Source organism: Staurois parvus, unplaced genomic scaffold (genome assembly GCF_062004578.1).
Source record: "Staurois parvus isolate SC_StPar_1 unplaced genomic scaffold, SC_StPar_1.0 ptg000498l, whole genome shotgun sequence".
Lineage (NCBI taxonomy): Eukaryota > Metazoa > Chordata > Amphibia > Anura > Ranidae > Staurois > Staurois parvus.
In genome coordinates this window covers 6,001,480-6,019,211 of record NW_028318294.1, presented here as the reverse complement: position 1 = coordinate 6,019,211, position 17,732 = coordinate 6,001,480, and the positions used below count along the sequence as shown (strand labels likewise).

Here is a 17,732-nt window from a genome sequence, read left to right as displayed (position 1 = left end):
ACTTAGAACCCCTTTCAGGTTTTTATTATTTTCTGAACACAGCCGTATTTGCATGTTGCCAGGTTTTGAAAGCCTTCTCCCCACCACAGTCAACTATGTGGCTTTGCCCCAAAATGACTGGGTGTTGTATACTGATGCTCATGATCCCCTAATCAAAGTCAGGGTACAGATGTTAAAACAGCATTATATGTGATGTTGAGGGCTCCCACCCCTGTTTAGGGATGAGTCTTCCAGTTTGATGTAGATGACCTCTTTCATGCCTCCTGTGAACCAGTTGCCCTCTCTGTTCTTGACATTTATTAGAACTGAATAAGGCCCCTTTCATATGAATGGTCCGATCAGGTCTGCCTGCCAGTTTTTCATGCCGACCTGATCGAATCCTCCATCCACCACTCTGGACTGGTGACTTATGTCCACTTACACCCACCTACTTCCAAGTCTATCCAGTCCGCTAAGAAAAAACAGAAGGGAATTTCCCCCCCCCCCCCCCGTTTAAGTGGATTGGAGGGCAATTGGGTGTAAACGGACACAGAGACCATATTCACCTGACCACCCATAGAGCAGAGGCGGCAGTGTTTGTACCCGCTCCGTATAAACTGAATGGGCACGGACCTACCATCCTCCCGCTCTCCTGAGATCAGAAAGAGATTAGCGGACAGATTCCCTGCTAATCTCAATGGAGTCCACCCCGTGTGAAAGGGGCCTAAGGAGAACAAGTCCAACTGAGTGTAACTAATCACTACTAGCTATGTTGGTTTGGATAAACTTTATAATAGAATTCCAGTTAAAGTGTTACTAAACCCAGGAACTTGCATCCACTGTATCTGGTCCACTGGACCCTGCATTCACTATATCTGGTCTCCCAGGACTCTGCATTCACTATATCTGGTCTCCCGGACCCTGCATTCACTATATCTGGTCTCCTGGACCCTGCATTCACTATATCTGGTCTCCAAGGACCCTGCATTCACTATATCTGGTCTCCAGGACCCTGCATTCACTATATCTGGTCTCCCACAGTACACAGAACATGGTAATGCAATTATTTTAGTAAATATAAACTGCTAAATACCTTTTCTCATCAGCAGTTAGAGCAGTCTTGTGACTTCTATCAGGGTCCAGCAGAGCACATGTTAAAGCTTGATAAACTGACAGGAAGAATCACAGCGCAGTTCATTGAAAACTACAAGTTGACAGCTGCTAAGGATGTTGGGACTTGTAGTTTCTGATTCATAGAGGACTGTGAATGATTGACGCGGGCAGGTGGGTGGAGCCGCGTCACAGCCGCATTTTGTTTAAAGTTTGACAGCTAGTGGAAGGAGAGAATCCCCCGCTAGCTGTCAAATTGGGGGAGCGGGGGCTGGTCTATTCATAACATGTTGCCCCCCTGAATATGGGTTGCCATCTCATTCCTTTAAACGCGAACGCATATTAATTACACAGGTTCTGAGGCTAATTTAATACAGGGAAGGCACTAAGGCTAGGTTCACACCTATATAGGTTGTGTTTGAGCCGTTTCTGCATTGCGTTTTTGCACCTGTGTTTTTGCCACGTTTTTTTTTTTGTTTGTTTGTTTTTTACATTTTTCTTTCCATTTTTCCATTAAAGTTTATAGAACCAAAAACGCAACTTTTTGCATTCAAAAAAGTCCTTGACTCTTTCCAAAAAACGCACCGGGTGAAAACACGCAGATGTGAACATGTCCCATAGGAAATTATGTTAAAGTGTTACTAAACCTAGCACCCTGCATTCACTATATCTGGTCTCCCCGGACCCTGCATTCACTATATTTGGTCTCCCACAGTACACAGAACATAGAAATACAATTATTTCAGTAAATGTAAACTGCTAAATACCCTTTCCTCATCAGCAGTTAGAGCAGTCTTGTGACTTCAGCAGGGCACTGGTCAAAGCTTACAGGAGGAGTTTTCTTTCTGCTGTAGGACAGGGGTGTCAAACTGGCAGCCCTCCAGCTGTTACGAAACTACAAGTCCCATCATGCCTCTGCCAATCAGAGTCATGCTTGTAACGTTCAGTCTTGCAATGCCTCATGGGACTTGTAGTTTAGCTACAGCTGGAGGGCCAACAGTTTGATACCAGTGCTCTAGGAGGATGTGAAAGTCCTGACCCTCTGTCTGGACAGTGCTGATTGGCCCTGTGCTGATCACATTCACTCTCCCAACAAAAAACAAACTCTCTAGCAATGCACACCAAACTGAGTATGTGCATGTGACTACAAATTCAGTCTGTATCAGGTGGTCATTTCAACAAGAGGAGGGGCAGAGAAGACAGGATCAAACAGCCTTTTTACACAATACAGAGGATTAACCCCTTTAGTTCCATAGTGAGTATAACAAGCATGCTTTACTGCATATACAGACTGATTGTACTGTTGTGGGTTTAGTAACACATTAAATGGACTGTACTGCATTTCTGCAAAACACGCTTAGGTGTGAACCTATTCAGCAACAGAACCTGCATAATTAACCACTTCCCGTCTAGCCCATGTATATAAACGTCCGGACGGGAGCGGTGCAGGGGTGGGTTGCCGTTTATAAACATCCTCCCCGCTCCCTGCTTGTGCGCACTCCCTGGGAGGAGGACACAGCGGAACACCGATCGTTGTACGGGACCTCTGTGTGAGGTCCCGATCATATAATCACTGATTGGCCAATCAGTGATCACATGAAGAGTAGTAAGCAAGATGTCACTTCTGACATCATTGCTTACTACGTGTGAAATCCGTGAATGATCACAGAGGTCACATGGTACAAGGCTATTCACGACAGCCTTGTACCATGTGACAAGCTGTGACCAATCACAGCTCACTCAGTATTTCTCAGTGGCTGCAAGAATGCAGTCAGAGAGAAGGAGAAATGATTGCTTTTACAGCGTTTATGAGTGTTAAAGCAATCAGTGTACAAAAAAAAAAAAACAATTCTTCATCACCCCCCCACAAGTAGTACAGTGTCACTATGGTGACACTGTACTGCTAGGGAGACAGTATGTAAAAAAACAAAACATAAATAATAATATTAAAAAAAAAAAAATGTAAAACTTTTTTTGAAAAATTATAATTTTTGGTTATAAACTAATTTGGGTTATTTATTTTTTTTACTAAAAAGATAGCTCAATACATTTTGGCCAAGATTTATGAAGAAAGATTATTTATTTGCAAAATTTTATAAGAAAAACACTTTTTTTTCAAAATGTTTGGACTTTTTCATTTATATAGCAAAAAAATAAAAATCCCAGTGGTGAATAAATACCACCAAAATAAAGTTTTATCTGTCTCAAAAAAAGGCTAAAAAATTCAGTGTAAAAAAAAAAAAAATCTTCGTCACCCCCCACAAGTAGTACAGTGTCACTATGGTGACACTGTACTGCTAGGGTGACAGTATGTAAAAAAAAAACAAAACATAAATAATAATATAGAAAAAAAAATTAAAATGTAAAAAAAAATTTAGAAAAATTATAATTTTTGGTTATAAACTAATTTGTTTAATTCTCCCATCTTGTTATTGATTGATTGTGAATTTCAGACAAATTGTATCATCTAAAACATTGTGTCTTTCTATCTAACTTGATCATTGCGATCCTTTTGTTATCTCCTCCATGTTGTATTTTTGATTTGTTTTGTCTTTTTGATCCTAATAAAAGTTATGGAATAAAAAAAAAGAAACTAATTTGGGTTATTTTTTTTTTCACTAAAAAGATAAATGAATAAATTTTGTCCAAGATTTATGAAAAAAGATTTAATTGCAAAATTTTATAAAAAAAAATAAAAATCCCAGTGGTGAATAAATACCACCAAAATACAGTTTTATCTGTCTCAAAAAAATGCTAAAAAAATTCATATGGGTACAGTGTTGCATGACCACGCAATTGTCATTCAAAGTGTGATAGCGCTGAAAGCAGAAAATTGGCCTGGACAGGAAGGGGGTGAAAGTGTCCGGACTGGAAGTGGTTAATATGTGTTCGGGTTTAAAGGGATGAGGTGGCAGCCCTAGTGTGACATGTAACATGTTATGAAAAGTGAACTTATCCTTTAAGTGTATGAAAGATGGACTGTCTGTGCTTCAATCCTGGAACAAATCTGCTTATTGATAGGTAACGAGGAAACCCTTTATTAAACCATTTCCCACATGACTTCTTTTGTTGCAATTCAGAAAATATTTGCTTTGGGATTCTGCACAGTACAGCTTGTCAATGAAGATGTGTTGTTAGTGATTAAGTTGTCTCATTACTAGATCCATCAGTGTAGAACCTTCTGCTAGACCATCAGTAATCAGAATAAAGGAGCTGGGAGAAGTGTCAGTAATTAGGGGAGACGCAGGAGAAGACACTGGGTGCTCCTTCTTCAGTTATAATTAAAGTCGGGTTTGTATGTTGCGGGGAGAAGACACATCTTTCTTCTCCATAGCAACCTTCTTGGTAAAACGAATCGCGGCCGCTCCCGGCAGGACGGTAATTAAAAACGTGACCACAGAGCGCATTTGACCTTTTTGCTGCAGAGCCAACAAGGGGAAGCGGCATTATGATCTTCTCTCCTGCTCGGAAGTCAAGTCTATAATCTTTTGTACAATTAGATCTGTGCTGCCTGAACAAAGAAGCATCGATCACAACAAATGAGACACCGATAAAGACACCTTTAGCTGCTGCAAATGCTCTGGGAGGTAAAGAGAAGGAATACAAATAGACGGGGAAAAAGTTCCAGTTGTAGACTAATATTAGGATTGTTCTCCAGGGGGATAGAAAAGACTCAATTTTTGTATTCATTAACACACCATTAAATGTATATACACTTCTCAAAAAAATGAAAGGACCACTTTGAAAACACATCAGATCTCAATGGGGAAAAATCTCATGCTGGATATCTATACTGATATGGAAGGGGTAATGTGTTGGGAATGTAAGGATGTCCCATCATTTGATGGAAATGAAAATGATCGACCTACAGAGGACTGAATTCAAAGTCACCCCGAAAATCAAAGTGAAAAAGTTATGCAACAGGCTAGTCCATTTTGCTTAAATTTCATTGCAGTAACTCAGAATGGTCCTCAGTAGTTTGTATGGCCCCCACTTGCTTGTATGCATGCCTGACAACATTGGGACATGTTCCTAATGAGACGACGGATGGTGTCCTGGGGTATTTCCTCCCAGATCTGGGCCAGGGCATTACTGAGCCCCTGGACAGTCTGAGGTGCAACCTGGTGGCATCGGATGGACTGAAACATGATACCCCAGAGGTGTTCTATTGGATTTAGGTCAGGCGAGCGTGGGGGCCATTCAGTGGTATCAATTCCTTCATCCTCCAGGAACTGCCTGCATACTCTCACCACATGAGGCTGGGCATTGTCATGCACCAGGAGGAACCCAGGACCCACTGTAGCAGTGTAGGGTCTGACAATGAGTCCAAGGATTTCATCCCGATACCTAATGGCAGTCAGGGTGCCATTGTCTAGCCTGTAGAGGTCTGCGCCCCTCCATGGATATGGCTTCCCAGACCATCACTGACCCACCACCAAACGGTCATGCTAAATGATGTTACAGGCAGTGTAATATTCTCCGTGGCTTCTCCAGACCCTTTCATGTCTGTCACATGTGCTCAACGTGAACCTACTCTCATCTGTGAAAAGCACAGGGCGCCAGTGGCGGACCTGCCAATTCTGGTGTTCAATGGCAAATGCCAATATGGTGCCGGGCAGTGAGCACAGGGCCCACTAGAGGATGTCTGGCCCTCAGGCCACCCTCATTAAGTCGGTTTCTGATTGCTTGGTCAGAGACATTCACACCAGTGGTTTGCTGGAGGTCATTTTGTAGGGCTCTGGCAGAGCTCATCCAGTTCCTCCTTGCACAAAGGAGCAGATACTGGTCCTGCTGATGGGTTAAGGACCTTCTACGGCCCTGTCCAGCTCTCCTAGAGTAACTGCCTGTCTCCTGGAATCTCCTCCATGCACTTGAGACTGTGCTGGAGACACAGCAAACCTTCTGGCAATGACACGTATTGATATGCAATCCTGGAGGAGTTGTACTGCCTGTGTAACCTCTGTAGGGTCCAGGTATGGCCTCATGCTACCAGTAGTGACACTGACCCTAGCAACATTAGTGAAAAACAGAAGAGTGAGTAGGGAAAAAAATGTCAGTGGCCTCTGTTTTGGGAGTCATCTCATTGTTGCTCATCTAGTGCACCTGTTGGTAATTTAATTACCACCAAATCAGCTGAAACTGATTAACAACCCCCTGTGCTATTTAACTGAGCAGATCAATATCCCAGGAGTTTAATTGACTTGATGCTATACTATGATTAAAAAGTATTCCTTTAATTTTTTTTTAGAAGTGCATCTTTTTTTAATGACACCAGTGTATATACCTGAACTGGTTTTGGCTTCTTGCAGTTTCTGTATAGCAGAGCTCAGACTGGGAGAGGGAAAAACAACTCACAAGGAGCCTGTCAAACGTGTCTAGAGTGTTTGTGTGCTAACAGGAGACATGCTAATAGGAGGAGAGAGCAGAATGACTAAAGCTGGTCATAGATGGATCAAATCTCATCCAGTTCAGCAGGGATGGGCTGAGATTTGATATATCTATGGGATGACTAGTTGTACTGAAGCTGATTGATTGATCAATTGAATTTAGTATGACAAGCCTGTTGGATTTTTTGCATGCAGTTTCTGCCAGCTGTTATAGCTGCCGGCAGTGATAATTGTATTCTGCCGGCAGGGAAGGCTGTGAGCCAACAGAACACAATAGTGCTGCGGGAGGGATTCCCCCATCAATACTGACTGTGCTGATGGGGGAATCGAGCAATTTTCTTCTCTGCAACTTGTGGTTGCAGTAAATAAGTTTGCATCATCTATAGCTTGCTTAAGAAATAAGCTCAGCAATCTGCTGCTTCTCCTTTTAACTTCCAGGTACAGGCTGTAGAAGAGACAAGAGCGTTACATAACTGCAGCAATTAAAATCAGTTCTTTGTTCCTGCCAGACAGGGCTGTGCTGTGTGCCAGAACTGTGTACTTCTCAGTGCTGGATGGACAGAAGTTCCAATTGTTTGGTTGGTAAACAGCTCCCATATGCTGTATGTATTCATCTGCCTGGAGGTCGGCTTTAAAGCTGATCTTTCGGAAAAATACATTTTTAAAGGCTAAGTTTACCTTTAGTAACATGTTACATGCTACGTCTGTATTTATAGTTACATAGTTGGTAAGGCTGAATAAATACACCAGTCCATCCAGTTCAACATATGTGGGTGCGTGTGTTTATGTCAATACCATTTCCCATATCCCTGTGTATTGTGTTTGCTAAAATGCCCATCTAAGAGTTTTTTTATTGACACTTCCCGATGACACCACCAATTATGGAAGGGAGTTCCACATCCTTGCCACTCTGACAGTAAAGAACCCCTTACGCAATTTAAAGTGACACTAAAGCTTTGGGGGTTTTTTTGTTTGTTTTTTAATAACAAGCATGTCTATACTTATATACTTACCTGCTTTGTGCAATGGTTCTGAACAGAGCTGCCCAGATACTCTTCTTTTTGGGTCTTCACCAGTGCCCCTGGCTCCTCCCACTCAAGCAGTGCCACTGCATGCTTGTCTTCAAGCCGCCTCTATATTATTATTATTATACAGGATTTATATAGCTCCAGCAGTTTGCGCAGAGCTTTACAAAATAAAGGTAGACATTACAGCTATAATATAATTTCGTACAAGAGGAAACAGAGGGCCCTGCTTATTAGAGCTCTATGCATCCATAAGACACATAGAGCCGCGACCTGCCCCCCCCCCCCGCTATCTTCTCATTGGCTCACTGGCTGTGATTGGCGATCCACTGATCACAGGTACAATGCTGTACAGGCTCCTAAGAGAAGCCTAATTAAAGTCTCTCCATCAGCATTGACTATTTTTAATCTGTGTGCTGTAAATGGATAGGAAAGTATATCATATTTACTCGTTTTAAACTTTTTTTTTTACATTTCTTCAGTTACTACCTGGTTTCCATGCCTAGGCAAATGATGTCATGCATCCCAGCAGTTTTCAGGAGGGCAGGGAGGGTTCTCAGCCCAGTCAATGCCTGAACTAAGGGCAGATGGATTCCAGGAAGTAAATGCTACATGAATCCTCTGCCCTTACTCAAGATGGCCACTGCCAGAAATGCCGGGGGATGTTTTTTAAAATGATTTCTTAGCAAAAATAAAGCATGGAGACATGGATGGATGGGGAAGTTTGCTTTGAATATTAACAACGAATTAAATAGTATTTTTATTTTGTGGTGCTCAGATACAGTGCAGTTCCACTTTAAGAAAACTAATGCAGCCATCACATCTAAGAATTGGTAAGCTGCAATATAATATATATATAATAATAATGATTGCTTTTGTGATTAATACTGCTTTAGTACAGCTTACATACATGAAAAAGATCCCCTGAGCACTATGGGTTACAGCAGAGCACAGAAGGACTTTCCATGTATGTTTCTCTGTCTCTGTAACTTCCTGACATGGCAGTGCACAATGGAAAATGCGATTGTTTTGATCACTAGTCTGTAAGTAACCATTATGTGTTATATTGTTTATTCCAGATTGGGGACAGAGTTATGGCCTTTGTCAACTACAACGCATGGGCAGAAGTGGCCTGCACCCCTGCAGAGTTTGTCTATAAGATCCCAGATGGTATGAGCTTCTCAGAAGCAGCTGCCTTCCCTATGAACTTTGTCACAGCCTACATGATGTTGTTTGAAGTGGCCAATCTCAGGGAAGGGATGTCAGTCCTTGTCCATTCTGCTGGTGGAGGAGTGGTAAGTGAAGCCCGATTCTGGGCAAAAATCTAATTTTACCTGTACATTGTTTATGACTTAAAGTGGTTCTAAAGTCTCAAGGTTTTTTTTACCTTCATGCATTCTGTGCATGAAGGTAAAAAGCCTTCTGTGTCTAGCAGCCCCCTAACACATACCTGAGCCTCCTCTTGATCCAGCAATGTCCACAAGAGCCTCAGCTCTCCGGGGACTTTCACTCCTGGTTGGCTCCCATTGCTGTCAATCTCAGCCAATAAGCCAATCAGGAGAGGGAGGGGGCAGAGCAGGGCCGAGCCACTGCTTTGTGTGTGAATGGGCACACAGAGCCGCTGCTTGGGAGTGCGCCTGCTCGGAGGTCCCCATAGCAAGTTATTTGCTTTAGGAGCACCCGACAGGAGGGAGGGGCCTGGAGCACCGGTGGGGAACCTGAGAAGAGGAGGATTGGGGCTGCTCTGTGCAAAACCACTACACAAAGCAGATAAGTATAGACATGTTTGTTAGTTTAAAAGAAAAAAAAAATAGACTTTAATATCACTTTAAGTGCAGGAGTCTAAGGTTGTGAATTTTGGACAATTGTTGATTAACAGGCTGACATTCAAGCCGTGGTTGTCCCAGTCAGCACTCTCCCACCTTCAATCAGATGCAGCCACTGTTTGGGTATTCTGACAGATGCAGGCACTGGCTGTGTCAGTACAATAGCTGGCAGTGGAGATTCCTCCATCCACGCTACACAAAAAAAGCCGAAAGAGAAAAATCTTACAGTGTATGGTCAGCTTAATTTAGCCATCATAAAGATCAATAGAACCCTGTGAAATAAACATGTCAGATTGTCTGTCTTTATTAGATAAAGCAAATTGAAAGCAGGAGCAATAAGTTTGTCTAAGGCAGGCCATACAATAAAGTGGAACTACACTTCATCTGAGCACCAGAAACCAAAAATGCAAACTCCCCCATTCATCCATGTCTCCAATGTCCAGGCAAAGTGTAAGATACTGCCTCTGCCCAGGATCCTCTGTAACATCAGGAAGCCATGCAATTCAAAGAACCGAAAGTGGAGGACTCTGTGGACCAGGGCTGGCTATGCGACTCAAGGTGGACATGCCTCTTTGTCAAGCCTTCATGTAGAGGGTGAAGCTATTGCATTTATATGAGCTGCAGAATAACAAGGCACAGAATAGGAAATGAGGCGGGCTTCATTTGACTTCTGATATACACTGTGAGCTTCTCACAGTGTGCAGTGAAATCAGAGTAAACAATTTCCGTACTGGAGAGGAGCCGGTACAACTGTGCAAGACTGAAGGGAAAGCTGGACTTCAGGTTTAAATCATTTACCACCAGCCCAACCACAAAGCCGTTGCAAGTAACTGTGTCTGAATGAAAGGCTGTGATCTTAATTCTACAGAACACATTCTCATTCTTGTCATTCCGTAGAACACATAATGAGATTTAGGAGGTTATTTCTTTGCGGTGGATAATAACGTGGAGCACAATGCTTAAGCATACCAGCGTTATTAAGCCTTACGGATTATGTGTAAACGAGTGAAAGTGAACACCATGCTTTATAGGACGTTGGACATCAAATGACTCTGTTTTACTTTCATTTATATTCATTAGCTCTGTAAATACTCATGCAGATTTTTTTCTGTCAGCACACCAGTTTTAAAAAGAAATAGGGCATACACAAATTTCCATAATGGTAATAAAATACTGACGAAAGTCATGTAAATCATTTCTTCACATTTCAAATAGCCCGGCTCAATCTGCTAAATATACACTATGGTGTCCGTTTATGAACCAGCAGTAATAGATCGCTGCTCAGTTCTCTGGCATTCTCGGAGAACACAGTTCTCCTGTGAATGCCGTTTATGAAGCATATGTAGATCAGTTCTCCAAACGAATGGAGAACGGTCTACAAATGCTGAAAAATGGCTGATTTTACTATAATCTCGTTAGATTACAGTAAAAGATCAGTTTACTAAGCAGAGGTAAATTATCTCTGCTTAGTTTGTTGTCCCTCTGATTCTCCACCTCTGGGCTGGAGAATCTGGAGGGAGAACACAGATCTCCAGTGAACGGCTGAACATGTTCTCCTGAGTGTTATAAACTGTGAATGACCAGAGAATAGCTGCGATCCTCTGAATCACAGCTATTCTCTGTGTCATAAAAGGACACCTAAATTGCCAAAAGTATTGGGACACCCCTCCAAATCATTGGATTCAGGTGTTCCAATCACCTCCATGGCCACAGGTGTATAAAATCAAGCACCTAGGCATGCAGACTGCTTCTACAAACATTTGTGAAAGAATGGGTCGCTCTCAGGAGCTCAGTGAATTCAAGCGTGGTCCCGTGATAGGTTGTCACCTGTGCAATAAGTCCATCCGTGCAATGCTCTTGCTACTAAATATTCCACGGTCAACTGTTAGTGGTATTATAACAACGTGGAAGCAACTGGGAACAACAGCAACTCAGCCATGAAGTGGTAGGCCACGTAAAATGACAGAGCGGGGTCAGGGCATGTTGAAGTGCACAGTGAGCAGAAGTCGCCAACTGTCTGTAGTGTCAATAGCTAAAGACCTCCAAACTTTGGCCTTCAGATTAGCCCAACAACAGCGCGTAGAGAGCTTCATGGAATGGGTTTCCATGGCCAAGCAGCTGCATCCAAGCCTTACATCAGCAAGTGAAATGCAAAGCGTCGGATGCAGTGGTGTAAAGCACGCCACCACTGGACTCTAGAGCAGTGCAGACAGGTTCTCTGGAGTGACAAATCACAATTCTCTGTCTGGCAATTCAGTGGACATGTCTGGGTTTGGTGATTGCCAGGAGAAAGGTACTTGCCTCACTGCATTGTGCCAAGTGTAAAGTTGGGTGGAGGGGGGATTATGGTGTGGGGTTGATTTTCAGGGGTTGGTCTTGGCCCCTTAGTTCCAGAGAAAGGGAGTTCTTAGGCGTCAGCATACCAAGACATTCTGGACAAGTTCATGTTCCCAACTTTGGGGATGGCCCCCTCCTGTTCCTACATGCACACCAGTGCACAAAGCAAGGTCTGTAAAGACATGAATGGGCGAGTTTGAGGTGGAGGAACTTGACTGGCCTGCACAGAGTCCTGACCTCAACCCGATAGAACACCTTTGGGATGAATTAGAGCGGAGACTACGAGCCAGTCCTTCTCATCTGACATCGGTGCCTGACCTCACAAATGCACTTCTGGAAGAATGGTCAAACATTCCCATAGACACACTCCTAAACCTTGTGGACGGCCTTCCAAGAAGATTTGAACCTGTTATAGCTGTAAAGTGTGGACCAGTCAATATTGAACCCTATGGAATAAGACTGGGATGCCATTAAAGTTCATGTGCGTGTGAAGGCAGGCGTCCCGATACTTTTTGCAATATAGTGTATCATAAAGTAGGGCGCTAGCAAAATCCTTTTTGCATGACCGCGCAATTGTCATTCAAAGTGCGACAGCGCTGAAAGCTGATAATTGGCCTGGGCAGGAAGGGGGTATAAGTGACCAGTAGGCAAGTGGTTAAAAGACAAATGAAAATTCACTCACTTGCGTAAAGTAAAAGGCAGGCACATCTAGGTTCAAGTGAAGCCTGGGACCAACAGATGTCTCTTCGGCAAGCAACTCTGCAATCATTGGGATGGTGTATAAAACTGACAGGCAGACTCCTGCCTGTCTGTTGTTAGCAGTCAGGCGGCTCCACTGGTGCCGATCGCTTGCACAGCCTCTGGCGATGGTGCCTCCCCTCTAGTGCACCCCCTCATGTAACCAGGCTCCGCTTGCCCATCTTCGAGCCCAGGGAGAGCCGTGGCAGGTGCCTGCGGGTGGAGGGGAGACAGGAGATCGGACGAACGTTCATGATGTCACTTTCCCGGCTAGAATAGCCGGTGAAAGATGTATTGCAATGCGTTTTGCATTGCAATACATCCAATGGATTACAGAGGAGACATGCACCCTCTGACATGAGACCCTGCATGTCTCAATAAAGAGAACCTGTCACCAAAAAAATTATCACATAGGGGACTTTGTGTCCCCTATGTGATGAAAAAAAAAGAGTTAAGTAAAAAAAAATATTTTTTTGTAAAAAAAATAAAGTTACACCCAAGCACATAACATCCCCCTCCAAAAAAAAAATTTGAAGCCCCCACCCCCACATATACATACAAGCATAAACGCAGGCGTTGGAGCATCTATGTGTGAAAATGTCGATGTTACATATTGCCACGCACGCTGGAGTGAGAGCAGTAATCCTCCGTAACACTAAACTGATGATCTGATGGGGCTTTTGAAGCGTCGGCTATAGAAAATATAGTGTATTGAAATTCAACGCAATTTAATAGGCGCACATAAATTTAAGGTTTGGCATGGTGGGTATCTATTTACTTGGCACAACCTCATCTTTTATATTTTACCAAAAATGTAGGTAATTTATTGCGTATGTTTGCCCTAAAATTCACTTTAGTGCGATTTTTACTGACATTTTGCATTTTCACTTTGCAAGTGAAGGTGCTCCAGAGCTTAGTAAATGAGAAGAAGCTCTGCTGACTTCCATCATCCAATCATGTGCAAGCAAAAATGCTGTTGTTTTTTTTTCCTTGCATGTGATCGGGTATTTTTTGTAAAGTGAAGTTCTACCTCATTCATACACTGAGCTGTGGAGCAACTTGCAAATTGTCTACTCTGCCTTAAAGTAAAACTATAAGCAAAACTATTTTTTTCATTTTGGATAGAGTAAGGCTGGCCATAGAATATCCAATTTTCTTGAGATTTTTGGTTTAGATTTACCAAAAACCATATAATAGAAGGTCAAACCTAAACAACACTTTCAATTGTATTCAATTAGACAGGCCCTTGCACTACATAGTTGAAGGTAAATCTAAAGGAAATTGGACAGAAAATTGTATAGTGTATGGCCAGCCTTAGGGAGGGTTATAACCTCTGTCAGTTTTTTGTTTTGTTTTTCCATTTCATTTTTTCCCCATTGGAAGATTTCCCCTCTCTTACTTTTATGGGGACAACCCCAAATTTGGGATTTTTAAAATTTTGGGGAAAAAAATTCCTTTAGTTATTCTTTTAGGAAAATCAACCCCAATGATTTCCACATTTAGTTTCTTGTGCATTACTGCTGAGAGGCAGAAATTACTCCAAATTGTCTATTATTTTTTTTAATTTCTTAAATATCGCATGCCTGGACCACTACTTAACCCCTTCATGCTGGCGCCTCCTGGCCCTTTAAGGGTTCCAGAAGCCGGGGGGCGGGGCAGGGTTTAGGGTCATGTGATCGCCGTGACGGTCACATGATCGGGAAAGGTTCCGTTCGAAAGAGGAAATTGGGACCTTTCCGTGAGTACTGGGCATGTGTGCTGGGAGCGCGCAGGGCGCACGCTCTTGGCAGATACTGTATGTCCTTTTTTAATAGAACGTAAATGTGTGGCCGCTTGGTGTCTAGGCCCAGACGCCAGGAGTCTGCATGTTTGTGTGCGGCCGGCGTGAAGAGGTTAATTACCGCATGCATTTAATTTTTTTATTTCCATCTGTGAATTTAGTTTGCCACCTTTTCATGCGGCATTTACTGAGCGTATCAGGTAAATACCGCAAAACGACATAGCGGTTTGACAGTTTCAGCATTGCATGCGATATATAGGCAAAATGTCTCCGGACACCTAAATACCGCATGCGAGTTGCTTTTGTGAATGGATCCCATGGTGTCTTTATCCCTGTTGGGAGCCTGTTGGGCTGCTGTTGGAAATCACGGGGCCCCATACAGCCTTCCTGACAGGATCCAGAACCCTCCCCCAATGAAAATATCTATAGTCTCTATTGTGCAACACCATTTGAAATGAAATATGCTCTAAATAAACTAGGCATATGCACTCACATTAAAGAAAAACTATATACACGTGCTCCAAAATAAAGTGAACCAGTATGCATATTATTTTCAGCATCACATTGGTGCATCCACCTAGGTGAGCATGCTTGTATATTTGTTTGTATGAGTGTTTGGGTTTTTTTTAAATCCCACACTTCTCTTTTAATCTCAAGCTCAGAAACAAACCTCCATAGTGCTCACTGATTATTTTCCCTTATTAATAAATAAAAATATGACATTCACGTTGTAAATTAAAAAAGAGATGCACCTGCAGTAAACAGAGAACCACTGCCGCAAATAGGTAAGAATCACCCCTCAGGAATGGCTCACTTAAGCAGCCCACAGTGTCTCCAGCTCACTTCCCCAGACCACTAAGCTCCATGAAAACCTTTGCAATGTCATACACCTAACATGGGGCTCAAACCCACAACCCTGAGATTAGGGGTCTTATGCCCTACTGCCTGAGCTAGTTAGGTCACAGGGTAGATCTTGTTGGTCCAGGAGAGAGAGCTGGAGACAGTGTTGGCTGCTAATCAGCACAGTGATGATGTCACTTGTATCTTTACAAGGTTATATGTTTAATAGCAAAAAGTAAAAAAATGTAGTTTTTTTTCTCAAATTTGTCCGCATTTTTTTGTTCATAGCTCAAAAAATTAAAAACGCACAGGCCATCAAATACCACTGAAAGAAAGTTCTATTTGTGGGGAAAAAAGGACGTACATTTCATTTGGGTGCACGACCGTGCAATTGTCAATTAAAGTAACGCAGTGCTGTATCGCAAAAAATGGCCTGGTCAGGAGGGGGGGGGGGTAAGTCTTCTGGAGGGCAAGTGGTTAAATATTGTGAAAGAGCTCTGACAGCTGATTGGAGGGAAAGGACACCCCCCCCCCTTTCACACAGCACACAGGAACAGGGCTGAGGCATTCAATCACTGGCTGTGTGCTGGAGATCCCTCCCCTATCACCTTTTTAGCTCTTGGTGTCAGGAAAACTTGTCAGAAGTGGCTGATGCAGACAGCAGAGTTACTAGACAGCGGAGATAAATGACACTTAGTCCAGAGGGCAAGTGGTTAAATAACCTATAAAGAGAAGACACATATTGGATTCTATATGTTGTATATTGTGTTATTTTTAACCAGCACCCTGTAAATGTGTAAATGTAACGTTTAATTTTTTTAGGGGCAAGCGGTGGCTCAGCTCTGTTCAACCGTTCCCAACGTCACAGTTTTTGGAACTGCTTCCGCTTTTAAACACGAGGCCATTAAAAACTCCATCAATCATCTCTTTGACAGAAACGCAGATTATGTGCAGGAGGTAAAAAGGTAAGATGACATCCTACTGTGCTTTCCTGTATCTCTGTGTGTGATATCTGGACTCTTACATTCTACAGCAGCAAAGGGACTCTTGAAGATGTGGTTGATCTGCCTTATAATTCTATATTTATTTCAGGTACTTATATAACACCATCAATTTATGCAGCGCTTTACATATATACTGTACATTCACATCAGTCCCTAACCCTCAAGGGGCATACAATCTAAGGTCCCTAACCTACATTCATACATACACATACTAGGGCCAATTTAGACAGGAGCCAATTAACCTACCAGCATGTCTTTGGAGTGTGGGAGAAAACCCACACAGGCACAGGGAGAACATGCAAACTCCAGGCAGGAAGTGCCGTGGCTGGGATTTGAACCAACAACTCTAATACTGCCAGGTGGAAGTGCTAACCATTTAGCCACTGCACTGCCCAAATGGTAAAGGTTTCTCCTTATCCAGTCTTTAAAGTGAACATGGGCTTTGCCCAGCAGGTTTATTTAAAGCTAAACCCCAGGTAAGCGGCTAAATACAAAAAGGAAATACATATTAGGAAGCTATTTTACCTGCCAAAAGGTTTGCATTCCTGTTCATCCAGTCCTGAGGATTACACAGCTCCGCCACACAAGAAGGGACCGGTCTTTCTCTGCTGCAGTAACCTTTACAGGTCTTTTCATGACCTCTATGCTGTGAATAGACAGTGAAAGGAGAAGCAGCACAATGATGAGCTCATCTAACTAACTGCCCCCGCAGCATACCTTACGCTGAAGCTAGGGATGCACCGAAATTCCGGTGACCGAAACATTTCAACACCCCTTTCGGCTGTCGGACGAAATGAAAAAAAGCACCGATACAGGTGCCAAAAACCCCCACCCCTCAAAGCCACCCACACGGTAATTCAGTCTTACCTGAGAAACCATTGATCCCGGCGCTGAGCATAGAGATGTGTGAAGGAAAGATGGCGGCCACACATTTCTATGCCCTTGGAGGACCGGAGCGATGTCACTTCCTGTTCCGCCATTTTTGCTTTTTTTTAAAAAGCACTAGATCAATGCTTTGTTTTTCATCTAATGCTTTACATTGCAGAACAGAGATGTGGGGTCTTATTGACCCCATATCTCTCCATAAAGATATGGCCTGCTTAATATAGACACATCTGCTACTTGTGCCTAATAATAAGCAGTGTAAGATTCTCCTGCAAGGATCACATGACCAGTGTCTTAGAGACTGATCATGTGGTTGGCCACTAGTGTGTGTGTCTGGGTAGATTTTTTTTTTTTGGCATCTTTAAATGAACTTTAACTACATTCCTTAATATGTACGTTTTTAATGTTTTCTGAATGCAGGTGTGTTTTAAATGGTGACTGCTTGAAAGCGTGCCTAATGCGGACACTTAGGTCTCCTGTCTAGTTTATAGTGGACAGGAAATGAGGGGGAAATCACCCCAACATGATTGTAAAAACCTGATAGAGGTTCTCTAAACGTTCTGTAGAAAAAAAAAAAAAGAACATTTGCTGGTTTTATACTACATTGTTATTATCTTGTCAATGTGTGTTTACTGAGCTTGTAGTTTGAAATGTCCGCTCCGCACAGGACCTCCTGCTCCCTAGCTCCCTGGTCTCCTCCTCCCACGCCCGATTGCAGGACTTCTCCAGGACTTCCCCCATCCTCTGGAACTCCCTACCCCAATCCATCAGACTGTCACATACCTTCCTCACCTTCAGGCGCACCCTGAAAACCCTCCTCT

The 17,732-nt window shown here is 42.9% G+C and overlaps 1 protein-coding gene across 1 annotated transcript in view; it reads left to right on the top strand.

Annotated features, from left to right (window-relative positions):
• Nucleotides 1-17,732, top strand: part of VAT1L (vesicle amine transport 1 like) — a 107,092-nt gene that overhangs the window by 49,175 nt on the left and 40,185 nt on the right. Inside the window, exons 3-4 of the mRNA XM_089689819.1 lie at nucleotides 8,581-8,796; nucleotides 15,845-15,987. Of these exons, the coding sequence (XP_089545945.1) occupies nucleotides 8,581-8,796; nucleotides 15,845-15,987 (359 nt within the window). The remainder of the gene's footprint in view (nucleotides 1-8,580; nucleotides 8,797-15,844; nucleotides 15,988-17,732) is intronic.